General features: G+C 39.1%; 1 protein-coding gene across 3 annotated transcripts; it reads left to right on the top strand.

The window, feature by feature from the left end:
- Positions 1 to 7,394: 7,394 nt before the first annotated feature.
- On the top strand, positions 7,395 to 12,570 carry rwdd3 (RWD domain containing 3). 3 transcript variants are annotated; one of them, XM_051380080.1, is made up of 6 exons: positions 7,395 to 7,537; positions 7,589 to 7,737; positions 8,684 to 8,916; positions 9,167 to 9,391; positions 11,416 to 11,534; positions 11,625 to 12,570. In XM_051380080.1, exons 2-6 carry the CDS (start codon positions 7,653 to 7,655, stop codon positions 11,737 to 11,739), a joined length of 777 nt encoding a protein of 258 aa, XP_051236040.1. In that variant the 5' UTR covers positions 7,395 to 7,537; positions 7,589 to 7,652; the 3' UTR covers positions 11,740 to 12,570. The 3 variants fall into 3 exon arrangements, with proteins under 3 accessions (XP_051236040.1, XP_051236039.1, XP_051236038.1); XM_051380079.1 differs by having other exon boundaries at positions 7,395 to 7,549; positions 7,593 to 7,737; XM_051380078.1 differs by having other exon boundaries at positions 7,395 to 7,556.
- The last annotated feature ends 580 nt before the right edge of the window (positions 12,571 to 13,150 follow it).

The raw sequence follows: 13,150 nt of genomic DNA, 5'->3' as shown, positions 1-13,150 counted from the left end.
ACACACACACACACACACACACATATATATATACAAAGTGGGACATAAACTGATCCAGACTGGGAGCTGCTGCAGCATCCTTTGAGATCCACACACAGCAGTCCTCTCATCCAGAACTTACTCTGGAAAAAACATTTCCATAATTCACTAAACTCCAGACAGAAGGAGTTTTTAGGGTAACATATTGTAGTTTGTATCCTCTTTATACGCCTTTGTGAGGACACAGGACCAACTGGATGATGAACTTTGTAGTGGCCTCTCATGTTACTACACTCAGCACTACAAAAGGGCACAAGTGCACAGAAAGTTTTAATGCATTTATGGTGAAACAGCTTAGTTGGAGTTAGCACCCTAGAGAGAACTTTATTCCATTTTCTCCACAGGAAGGACACCCAGAGGCCACTTTCTTCTGTTTTGTCTACTGGAAGGACATACATTTTATCCACTGGAAGGGGACCCTTTTCATACATATATAGAACTTCACAAAAGCTTTTCACTTGAAAGCTTAAGAGATTTTGATGTTTTGTTCTACTACAAAATATGTCACCTGGGAATTTTTAGCTTTCACGTGTCTTACGTCTTAAAAAAGCAGTTGCTAAACAAGTAGTTAAATGAGACTACAGTGGTTGTGGTTGACTTTAGAACACAGAGACCTATCCACTCACTCGTCCGCCTTTACAGTCTTGTTATACTTGCACTCTTGCAAACTGGTCTGACTCAAACTTTCCAACTTGTAGATTCAGTTTGTAGTATTTTTCATTTGTAGTTCTTTTCAAACTGTAGTTTTATAAATTCTAGAATAAACAAGTAATAGTTTTCTTTCCCAATTTTGTTCTTCGTTAGCTAGCTAAGCTACACCGGGCTATTCCACCATGTGCTCTTCTTTCCACCACCTCACTGTGAAGGTCAGTAATCTTATCTTCCTCCACCTTTTTGCCCCTCTATTTAAATCAAATTAATCGATAAAGCCAAAAGGGGCAATGTAACTGTGAGGGAGCTGGGAAACATCATTCCAGTTTGGATTGGTGTGCTGGCCAGTTGTTGCCACCTTGATGGCCCTTTGTTGCTCCTCTGACAAGGCCATGCTGGCCAGGATAGTCTCAGGTCCACGATGTCCCACAGACAGTTTTAGAAACATAAAGTGTTACAAGGTGCACTTTGGATGGAGCAGCTCTCTTATCTAGCAATATGACAAAGTTTATTTCTAAAACCTGACAGTCCAGAGTTGGGACCAGGAAGCAGAGCTGCTGTCTTACACACTTCTCTGCGCTTTCTTTAGAACAGTCACCCACCCAAAACCCCATAGAGACTGTGTCTGTCCCCCAACCACCTAAATTATTTAAAGAAATAAAAACAAGAAGGAATTAATCATAAAAACCTAATAAAAATTAAAACTAACTCCTCAGTAGCACAAATAAAAGAATGAAATGTGGACTGTTAAATATCAGGTCTCTGTCCTCTAAAGCTGTTTTAGTGAATGAATTAATATCAGACTATGATATTGATTTACTTTGTCTTACTGAGACCTGGTTGTCCCATGATGAATATGTGAGGCACTGGCCGAGGAGGTGGAGTGGCAGCCATATATGATTTGAGCGTTTTAATGGACCCTAAACCTAAACTAAATTATAATTCATTTGAAAGCCTTGTTCTTAGTCTTTCTCACCCAAACTGGAAAACACTGCAGCCAGTTCTATTTGTTATAGTGTACCGCGCTCCTGGACCGTACTCTGATTTTATATCTGAATTCTCAGAGTTTTTATCAAGTTTAGTCCTTAAATCAGATAAAGTAATTATTGTAGGTGATTTTAATATTCATGTGGATGTTGACAATGACAGCCTTAGTAATGCATTTATATCATTAATAGACTCAATTGGCTTCTGTCAGAGTGTAAATAAACCAACTCATTGTTTTAATCACACTCTTGACCTTGTTCTATCATATGGCATTGATATTGAACATTTAATAGTCTTCCTTTTCTATCTGACCATTGTTTAATAACCTTTGGATTCCTATTACTAGATTACAAGCCATTAGGCAAAACTTCCTACAGCAGATGTCTATCTGACAGTGCTGTAGCTAAATTTAAGGAGGAGATTCCTTCAGTGTTTAATTCAATGCCATGTCTGAATTTAACAGAGTCCTATAATAACTTTAGTCCCTCTGAAATTGATATTCTTGTTAATAGTGCTAAAGGCTAACTGCGAATAACACTAGATTCTATTGCCCCTATAAAAATAACACTGTACAACCACCAAACCCGCCAATTAAAACAAAAAGCGCGGAAATCTGAAAGCAAATGGCGCTCTTCCAAATTATTAGAATATCACTCAATTTGGCAAGATAGTCTTAAAACCTATAGAAAGGCCCACCGTAATGCCAGAGGAGCCTATTATTCAGCACTAATAGAAAAAAAATAAGAATAACCCTAGGTTCCTCTTCAGCACTGTAGCCAGGCTGACAGAGTCACAGCTCTATTGAGCCACATATCCCCATAAACTTAAGTAGCAATGACTTTATGAGCTTCTTTAATGATAAAATTATTACTATTAGAGACAAAATTAATTACCAAATGCCCTCAACAGATATTGCTGTCTCTCCTAGTTCAGGAATTTTAACAAATGTAAAATCAGATATATATTTATACTGTTTTTCTGCTATGGAGCTGCATCAACTAACTTCAGTAATTTCTACATCAAAGCCATCAACATGTCTGTTAGACCCGATCCCAACTAGGCTACTTAAAGAAGTTGTACCGTTTATTGGCACTTTACTGGATATGATCAATCTTTCTTTATTGTCAGGATATGTACCACAGTCCTTTAAAGTAGCTGTAATTGAACCCCTTCTTAAAAAGCCCACTCTTGACCCAGGGGTTTTAGCCAACTATAGACCGATTTCTAACCTCCCCTTCCTCTCTAAGATTCTGGAGAAAGTAGTCGCCAAATAGTTGTGTGAATTTTACATAACAATAGCTTATTTGAGGATTTTCAGTCAGGATTTAGAGTTCATCACAGCACAGAGACAGCTCTGGTTAAAGTTAATAATGACCTTTTGATTGCTTCAGACAATGGACTTGTCTCTGTACTTGTATTATTAGATCTTAGTGCTGCATTTGACACCTTTGACCATAATATTCTTTTACAGAGACCTGAGCATCAAATTGGCATTAAAGGAACTGCACTAAGCTGGTTTAAGTCATATTTATCAGATCGTTCTCAGTTTGTACATGTTAACGATGAATCCTCCTTAAATACTACAGTTAGTCAAGGAGTTCCACAAGGTTCTGTGCTTAGACCAATTCTATTCACTTTGTTATGCTTCCCTTAGGCAACATTATTAGGAATCACTCCATTAACTTTCACTGTTATGCAGATGATACCCAGTTATATCTATCAATCAAGCCCGATGAAATTAATCGATTATCTAAATGCTTGTAGCATGTCTTTAGGACATAAAAACCTGGATGAGCAGCAATTTTCTGATGTTGAACTCAGAAAAAAATGAAGTTCTTGTACTTGGCCCCAAACACCTCCGAGACTCACTGTCTAAAGATATAGGTACTCTAGACGGTATTACCTTGGCCTCCAGCACCACCATCAGGACTCTTGGAGTTATCTTCAAATAGGATATGTCCTTTAATTCCCACATAAAGCAAGCCTCTAGGACTGCCTTCTTTCATTTACGTAACATTGCAAAAATCAGACACATCCTGTCAAGATGGATGCAGAAAAACTAATCCATGCATTTGTTACTTCTAGGCTTCTAGGCAATTAATTCATAATGCTGCAGCACGAGTACTGACAGTAACTAGGAAAAGAGATCATATTTCTCCTGTATTAGCTTCTCTGCACTGGCTCCCTGTAAAATTCAGAATAGAATTTAAAATCCTCAGGCCCCTTTATATCTTAAAGAGCTCATAGTACCGTACCCTATTACCCCGCTAGAACACTACGTTCTCTGAATGCTGGGCTACCTGTGGTTCCTATAGTCTCTAAAAGTAGAACAGGAGCCAGAGCCTTCAGTTACCAAGCTCCTCTCCTGTGGAACCAGCTTCCATTATTATTATTATTATTATTATTACTATTGTCACTGCTCATTGTATCCCATCGTTGTTGTCGTCGTCATCATCATCTTCTTCATGTTCATCATCATCATCATCACCATCAGTCACTACTATTAGTGTAGTTGTTGCTACTGTTGTTGCTGTGCACCTTTGTCTCTGTCTCTGTCCTTCTGTCTTTACCTCTCTCGCGCGTGCGCGCACTCTAACCCCAACTGGTCGAGGCAGACGGCCACCCACCTAGAGCCGAAGGGTCTGTCATGGGTTTCTGCCTCTTAAAAGGACGTTTTTCCTTGCCGCCTTAGCCAAGTGCTTGCTCATGGTTGCTCAATATTGTTATAAAGAGTTCGGTCTAGACCTGCTCTATTTGAAAAGTGTCCTGAGATAACTTCTGTTATGATTTGGCGCTATACTAATAAAATTGAATTAAATTGAATTAAATTGAATTAGTGCAAACAATAAGCTGCTTTGTTATTTTGGTATGGTATATTCCATCATTGTCACAGGTAACACTAAATTCCTAATGCTCCTCTATGATGTTGAGGCCCCTCTAACTGTAGGGTTACACTGTCAGCAGCGTGCAAACTTGCAAACCATGGCTTTCAGGGGAGCTCACTGAGAGATCTGACTGTGACTTACAGTATGCTGACTACAAAACAGAAAAATGAATAATGATCTAACCCGTTTTGAACAAAAGCTAACTGAAGTTTTTATTCCAAAATTTTCTTGCTACAATGCATAATTAATTTAGTTATTTTTCTGTGCTCATTTAACCCCTGTGGTTGTTTGGCACTAAACGTGAAACTTTGCTGCCTTTTTGGCCTGGTTATCATTGAAAACTTTTTGTTTTTACCTGGTTAAATATTGGTTAAATAAAATAGGAATAAATATCATACAACAATAATACTACACATGATTTATGATGATGAAGATATAGAAAAATAAAAATGCATGGCAAAAATAGCATATTGTCAATATTTTAGAATTATTTTATTTCTCTTTTGTTTACCCCCCAAAACTTTTATACTTAACTTTATTCAAACTAATCTGAATATTAATTTTTTGATTACTTCAAACATTGAAAATATTGCACCTTATTAATGATACTGCATGGACTATACTCATCCTTAAGACCCTTGAAGTCATAATTCATTATAAGCCACATCTATAATCTTTTATAAAACAGTGCATCAGAAAGCATTATGTGTAGTGTAGTCCTAAATCATTATGAATATGTTAGAATTCACTATAAATGCCCCCATAACGCACCACAAATGTGGTCTTCATTGAGAATTGTTACCACTATTTTGTAATACGTATTACTACAGTGGTGATATAATAATTTACTGTAATAAAGTGTAAAAGCCCATTTCCGGCAATGTGATGAAAAAAATTATTATAATGAGAAACTTAACTTAGAAAATATTGACTTGGGGTCTCAAACTAATGATTTAGTATGGAGAGAATTTTGTTCCTTTATTATTCAATCAAATAGAATAGATTTGAAACCAAAAAGAGATTTGAGAGCAAAAAGAGTAAGTGGTAATAAGATTTTTTTTTTTGAGATTGAAACAGAGCAGGTTGCAATTGAAAAAAATATGAGAGAACATATTTCTTCAACTTCAATCAAAACTAATGTTTGTAAGTAAAAACATACGACCATTTTGCTTATAAATCAGTCCTCTTTACTTGCGAGTTCTAAAGTTTTGCTTGCGAATTCAACTGCACTTGATGGGCGGGGCCTACGCTGGTGGATGAGAGAAGAGTTTCTATTGGTTGGTTTGACTGGCTACGTCTTCCGCATTACACCCACTTCTCCCTGTGCTGTGCTGTTGGAGGTAGCCTGTTGCTCTTGAAACATTTCCCATAAGTAATGAATTGCGCTATATATCGTTGGCTACAGCCTGCCGTACATTCACAACAACAACAACAACAACAACAACAACAACAACAACAACAACACAAGTAATGAATTATAATGCCCTGCTGCTGCAAGCACACTGATTAGCAGCAACATGGTTGTCTCTGCTGGTCACGGCCTGAGCAGAGTAGCCTAATGAGTGAGTGAATTACAGGGAGGCGTATACAACGTAGGGCTGTGATTTTAACATTTAGTGTTGCATGGTACTCGCGGTGCCAAAACGCCACGGTTCCTACACAACAGTACTACCGTGGATTACTAAACTACCGCTGAACCCGGTGCCAGTTTCCACTGTGTAGCGGGCAGCTGCTACTCCTCCCGGCTCCCGTTCTCGCTACAGCTGTTCTAATGTCAACAAACACACGTGGCAAATAATTACAATCACAGGACATGTCTTTTGGTCTGATTATACAGATCAGTGGTGCTGAAATTTGCGTTTCTCTTCTATAGCCTACACATTGTACATCTCTGAGGTCAGCTGCTCCTGTATAGACCAGTAATGCTGGCTGGTTAGAAATATGTGCGTGAATTTGTTAAATTATTCGCCACGTGTGTTTGTTGTACGCCTCCCTGTAATTCACTCACTCATTAGGCTACTCTGCTCAGGCCGTGACTAGCAGAGACAACCATGTTGCTGCTAATCAGTGTGCTTGCAGCAGCAGGGCATTATAATTCATTACTTGTGTTGTTGTTGTTGTTGTTGTTGTTGTTGTGAATGTACGGCAGGCTGTAGCCAACGATATATAGCGCAATTCATTACTTATAGGAAACGTTTCAAGAGCAACAGGCTTCTCCAAGCAGCACAGCACAGGGAGAAGTGGGTGTAATGCGGAAGACGTAGCCAGGTCAAACCAACCAATAGAAACTCTTCTCTCATCCACCAGCGTAGGCCCCGCCCATCAAGTGCAGTTGAATTTGCAAGCAAAACTTTAGAACTCGCAAGTAAAGAGGACTGATTTATAAGCAAAATGGTCGTATGTTTTTACTTACAAACATTAGTTTTGATTGAAGTTGAAGAAATATGTTCTCTCATATTTTTTTTTCAATTGCAACCTGTTCTGTTTCAATCTCAAAAAATTTTTTTTGATTGCCACTTACTCTTATTTGCTCTCAAATCTCTTTTTTGGTTTCAAATCTATTCTATTTGATTGAATAATAAAGGAACAGAATTCTCTCCATAATATGGTATCTCATAATAATGACTTAATATCACAAAGTCATTATTTTGGGATACTAATAATAAATAAATATTGATTGATATTCATCATAAGGACTTACAGAATGAGCTTTCATAGAGTTCAAGTCACTAACAGAATGAATAAATCTACCAGTGTGCTCTGCACAAGGAGGACATTGTGGCTCGGAACTCTTCAACCCGGTATGTGTACCCGGACGACGAACAGGTACGGACATGTGTAGCAACTTCATATGTAGTGAAATATATGGTGAATATAAATAAATCAACAGATATCGTAATGTTTGAAGAGATGTGCGCTGTTTAAAGCGGCGGTGGAGATACCATACAGGCAGACGGTGGAGAGACAGGCAGACGGTGGAGAGACAGGCAGACGGTGGAGATACCATACAGGCAGACGGTGGAGAGACAGGCAGACGGTGGAGAGACAGGCAGACGGTGGAGAGACAGGCAGACGGTGGAGCCGGTAACAATGTCTGAAGCTGCTGTTGAGGAAATCTCCGCTTTATCGTCCATTTACTGCGGAGAGCGGGAGTTCCTGCTCCTCCAGCAGTCTGGTAACGATTAGTTAACGTCTATCTAACTTCAAAAATATCTCCATTTCTAATAATTATGCCCCTTCCCTTGTAACATCTATCCTTCTCTTGCTAGTTGATTCAGCAGCAGCGCTGTTACAGGTCCGGCCTTTACAATGTCTCCCACACAAAGTCAACACAGCTAGCTTAAAAGGAAGCTAAAGTTTCCCAGTTGTGATGGTCGCCTTCCAGCGGCCTCTGCCTCTTATTATTATTATTATTATTATTATTCCCTGTTCTTGTTGGTACATTGGACAAAAGCAGATTTTAGAAAAGCTTCTGTCCTGAGTAGGGTTGCACCATTATATCGAAATTCCAATACATATGCAAATCTTGTTCTCTAGATGTGAGAAAGCATTAGTGTTTTGTTTGTTTGGTACAGATATGGAGAAATGTCACATCATCACAATTGAGGAGTAGAATCTTTTTTTTCCTTTTTTGGTGAAACAGTTTCTGATGCACAAATGATCACTCCCACTAATTGTTATTTAACTTATATCACAGTGTGTGTCAGAATCGTGCAGCAATAGGAAGCTTGGGAGGACTCAGCTGCTGTGTGTTTACACTAGCTGTGATCCCTGATGTGGCTGGAACTGAGAGCTGAACTAACGCTGTGCTTCATTTGTTACAAACGCAATTTTGTAACTTCCTGGAGGGACTTATAGAGTATTGGTAATCGTGAAAAAATTGCCATATTTTAAAGAGCTAATCAAAAATGTTATCAAGTAATCCTTGACAATGTAACTATCATCTAATAACACATACTTTCAAATGTAGTTTGGGCTGACTATAGTTACTTGTTTTTTTTTTGTAATCCTAATTGTAATAAGTTACTACTGCTTGTCATCTGTTCAGTTAACAGTATGGATATTAGACTCTTTTTCATTTAGTCTGTTAGTGCTGTAACATGGCTCTGTTTTCCCTCTAGCTCAGGATGGGCTCGTGGTCCAAATCAACCGCACCATTGGAGGAGATAGAGGACTGGACATCAGCCTGTTGTTCCAACTCCACCCCCGTTACCCTTCCTGTCCCCCTGACATCTCTGTCTCCTCCACCGGTCTCTCCAGGACTCAGTGTTCCAACATCAGACAGAGGCTGCTGGATCACGCTGGAGCCTTACCACCGGAGCCAATGGTTCATCAGCTGGTGGAGTGCTTACAGGTAAACAGTGGACACACTGACTGTCTGATGAGCACTAACTTTGCACATTTTTTAGTTGCTTGTGACATATAACTGAACAACAACATTTTTACATAATAGGAATGTATTGGGCCTTTTATGAGGTAGAATGATTTTAATGTGGAAAAAACATTTAAGAAATATGCAAATAGTCAGCTTGGAACAATAATATATGTCTAAATACATGCTTAGAGGGGATCTTTAATGATCATGTCTTCTGTGTTAATAATAGCATTGTGTGGAGGTGACAGAGGACTGCAGAGGAGGACAGGAGGAGGTGCAAGGGAGAGAAAAAGAGGAGGTGTTTACTGCAGTGCTGTTGTTGGACCACATCCGATCTCAAAACCGTTACATTGGACTGCTGAAGCGCTGGACCCAGCAGCTGCAGCTCACTGGGAGGTTGTTACATGGACGAAGTATACTGGTCATTCTGCAGGGAGGAAGACCCAACATCAAGGTACCAGCCTACATGTTGAACATGGCATCACACTAAGTCTGCAAAGGCAGTTTTTCCTTGCCCCCGTCGCCAAGGTCTTGCTCATGGTGGTACTGTTGGGTCTCTGTAAATAATGTTATAAAGAGTTCGGTCTAGACCTGCTCTATTTGAAAAGTGTCCTGAGATAACTTCTGTTATGAATTGGCGCTATACAAATAAAATTAAAAATTTAAATTGAGTACTTCTTTCTGTGTATGTACACACAGTACATATACTGATTGTGCACTGGGAAACATACAGAACATGTTCAAAGGGCTTTACATAAACACATCTCTACTGCATAATGGTGGTATGGTAACATTACACTGGAGACAAATGAGACCATGATAAAGTTGATTACTAGCCTCTGACCACATTTCCTATAAATGAAGAACAGTGCCCTCTTCTGGTTAAGTGATGTAAAGTAATCCAGCTGGCTTCACACAATTCAAAATAGGGCTGCAGTTAAGGACCATTCAATCTACAGATTATTGTCCTCATTGATGATATATAATACCAGAAAGCAGTTAAAATGCCCATCCCAATTCACTACAGCCCAAAGTAACATCACCAAATGTGTCGTTTTGTCTAAAATCCAAAAATATTAAATTAACTGTAATGTTAGGTTAAGAAAAAGCAGCACATTTTCACATTTGTGAAACAAGAGAAGGAGTTGGGATTTTTTAATCAAGGTCCAGTGTGTAACATTTAGCAGGATCTATTGTCAGAAATGGAATATAATATTGTTTTCATTAGTGTATAATTACCTCAAAATAAGAATTGTGTTTTTGTTACCTTAGAATGAGTTTGGAATTGAATATGCTTGGCAGGTGAACTGTATTCAAATGGTTATACCACTAAATCCTACACACTGGTCTTTAAATTATTATTTGCTTATCAAAATATTTACAAAATTGATTTTCTGACAATTGAGGTCAAATCAATTTATCAACTAATCATTGCAGCTGTCATATAAAATCGGAGGGTTGGCGGTTCGATCCCCAGCTCCTCTCGCTGCATGTCTGAGCACTGGGCGGCTGTGGCTCAGAGGCAGGGCGGGTCGTTCCTTAATCAGAAGGTTGTGTGTTCGATCCTGGTGCCACATGCCGAACCCCAAATTGCTCCTGATGCCGTGCATCGGTGTGTGAGTGATGAATGTTAGTTTCTGTCTGATGCCATCACTGAGTGAATGTGTGTGAAAGGGTGAATGTGGCACGTAGTGTAAAAGCGCTTTGAGTGGTCGGAAGACTACAAGTATACAAGTACATTTACCATTTACCACATTGCTCCCGCACCTTGCACTGCGATGAATGGATGAATGAATGAATGAATAAATGACTGTGTGGCATGTAGTGTACAGTGCATTGAGTGGTCAAAAGACTAGAAAGGCGCCATATAAGTACATTCCATTTAGCTTTTATATTGATGAGCTATTACTGCTGTACATTGGGCAGAGAAACATGACAGATATAGGTTCGGTTATGAGAGTTGTTGTTTTTTGAAGAAAAGTTTTATTCATACTTTAATAAAAAGAGGACATCATTAAGGACTTCAGAGACCACATCAGTATTAAAGACTTTGGCAGTATGTCAGGTAAAAAAAAAAAGTTTTGAATATTACAATGTGAAGCTTTTTTTTTTTTGCACCAAGACATATTCCTTGTATGTGTAAAAACCTACCTGGCAATAAATCTCATTCTGATTCTGATTCTGATTCTGATTACTGAGAGTAACCAGAGCTGGCCAGGCTGCCTGAAACAAGTTCCACTGTAGGAACTCAATAGAAGTGTGTGAAGGGCACAGGGATCATTGAATGTTAAACCCCTCAAGTGTTCTTTGGAAGTTCAGATCCTACTGAAACACTGACTCGACATGTGAATTCATGTTGTATATTTTCTTTGTTGATTTTTTGTTGTCAGGTCATGATTTACTCCTGCCACGTAGTGTGTCTCCATCTGTGGTGTCTTCTGATAATATTATGTTATTATTATTAATATGTCTCTTCAGGAGTTCTGTCGCCTTTTGAAGACAGTGAAGGTGGACGTGGATTCTTCAGGCAAGAAATGCAAAGAGAGGATGATGAAGGTTCTTATCGAAACCACTTTGTCTTCCTCCTGTGGAAATGGGTATAGTTGAGATACACATGACTCTGATCCATATAATCAGTGTTTGATCACACAGAAGTATTATGACTCATCTCTGTGTCTTTCTGTCAGTCTCCAGGGTTTCGTGGTGAAGAACTACCAGTCGTTACCAGAGCTGACTGCAGCCTTCCAGGAAATCAACATGACTATGCTCTACCAGCAGATACAGCCATCATTAAGTGACTGACAGGTTACCACGATGACAGAATCTTAAATGAGAAGATCCACGACGAGCCTCCTCAAAACTCTCACTGTGCTGTAGCATCGACTCAACAGCACACACAATGGGACAGATGATGTCTTCTGAGAAAGGTTTTTATCTACTGTAAATTGGCTGTGTTACTGTTTATTTGCGTCATACTCCAAAATATTAATTCTAAAAATGTGAAGTCTTGATTTGAGAATTGATACTAGGGCATCTAGGCCTGACCCCTAATAGTCGTCTAAACCGTTAGTCGATGAGAAGAGTCTGAATCAACCCATTTCATTAGTCAGATGGTCACAGAAAAACAAAAACAACGTTAAATTGTGTTCTGGAGCTGCACCTTGTTACTGGGCTAGGACATCAGGGTAAGCCAATCAGATATTGCTAAATGTACCAGTGGCATTAGCTACTTAGGGGTGCTATTAGCTGACTCCGAGGGTACGCCGCCAGGGGGGGCGGGGCTGGAATGAGCACGAGAGAGAGAGAGAGAGAGAGAGACTTTATTTATCCCGAGGGAAATTCAAGAAAGAGCAGGGCGGACAGGCAATGGAACTGGGCTCACATCCTCCGAAACCAGCAGAGGCTGCGTGATGTTACAGTGGAACCGACCAGGACTCTCTCTGGGGATGATGAAGAGGATGGTGATATGGGAGAGGAACGAGTTTGTAGCAATTGATTTGTAAGTAACATTATACGTCATCCACTGTATCGATAACCTGTATGTGTTTTTGTGAAGTTGGAAGGTCTTTAATGTGTTTTGAATGAGACTTTTGTGATCTTATACTGTGATAAAATAAATAAATTAAATGCTCAGTCTCCTTGCTGGTTGTTCTGACACATTTAGTTCAATTCAATTCAATTTTATTTGTATAGCGCCAATTCATAACAGAAGTTATCTCAGGACACTTTTCAAATAGAGCAGGTCTAGACCGAACTCTTTACAACATTATTTACAGAGACCCAACAGTACCACCATGAGCAAGACCTTGGCGACAAGGGCAAGGAAAAACTGCCTGTTAAAAGGCAGAAACCTAGGACAGATCCTCCGGCTCTAGGTGGGTGGTCGTCTGTCTCGACCTTAGTTAGCATTTAACAGTCAGCTGTTAAAAAATACAAAAACATAATAAATAAATATTCTAAATGTGCAACAATTGGTCAACTAATGGGTCAGCCCTACTAGTGTCAGTATGATCAATGTAAAAACAAATGGATCCATCACATTAGATTACATCCTCGACATCATCCTGGTGATTATTCACCATTCAGACTTTATTTACAAAAATTACCTTGTGTTTAAATGTTAAAAAGTACATTAATCTAAAAAAGTATCTAAGTAAAATAGTTGTTGACTACTGCACAGCATCAGGGGGCAATTTGGGCTTCAGTATCTTGC

This window comes from Dicentrarchus labrax, unplaced genomic scaffold, assembly GCF_905237075.1.
Source record: "Dicentrarchus labrax unplaced genomic scaffold, dlabrax2021, whole genome shotgun sequence".
In the NCBI taxonomy this organism is placed as follows: Eukaryota; Metazoa; Chordata; class Actinopteri; family Moronidae; genus Dicentrarchus; species Dicentrarchus labrax.
The sequence above is the reverse complement of the archived record's forward strand: the minus strand, read 5'-3'. Positions and strand labels throughout refer to the sequence as shown.

What these genes read in the sequence shown, in the direction of transcription:
- rwdd3 (XM_051380080.1), top strand. Translation starts at nt 7,653, where the DNA reads ATGTCTGAAGCTGCTGTTGAGGAAATCTCCGCTTTATCGTCCATTTAC. An exon ending in CCTGCTCCTCCAGCAGTCTG is followed by an intron (nt 7,738 to 8,683) that starts GTAACGATTAGT and finishes TTTTCCCTCTAG; the next exon opens with CTCAGGATGGGCTCGTGGTC. An exon ending in AGCTGGTGGAGTGCTTACAG is followed by an intron (nt 8,917 to 9,166) that starts GTAAACAGTGGA and finishes TGTTAATAATAG; the next exon opens with CATTGTGTGGAGGTGACAGA.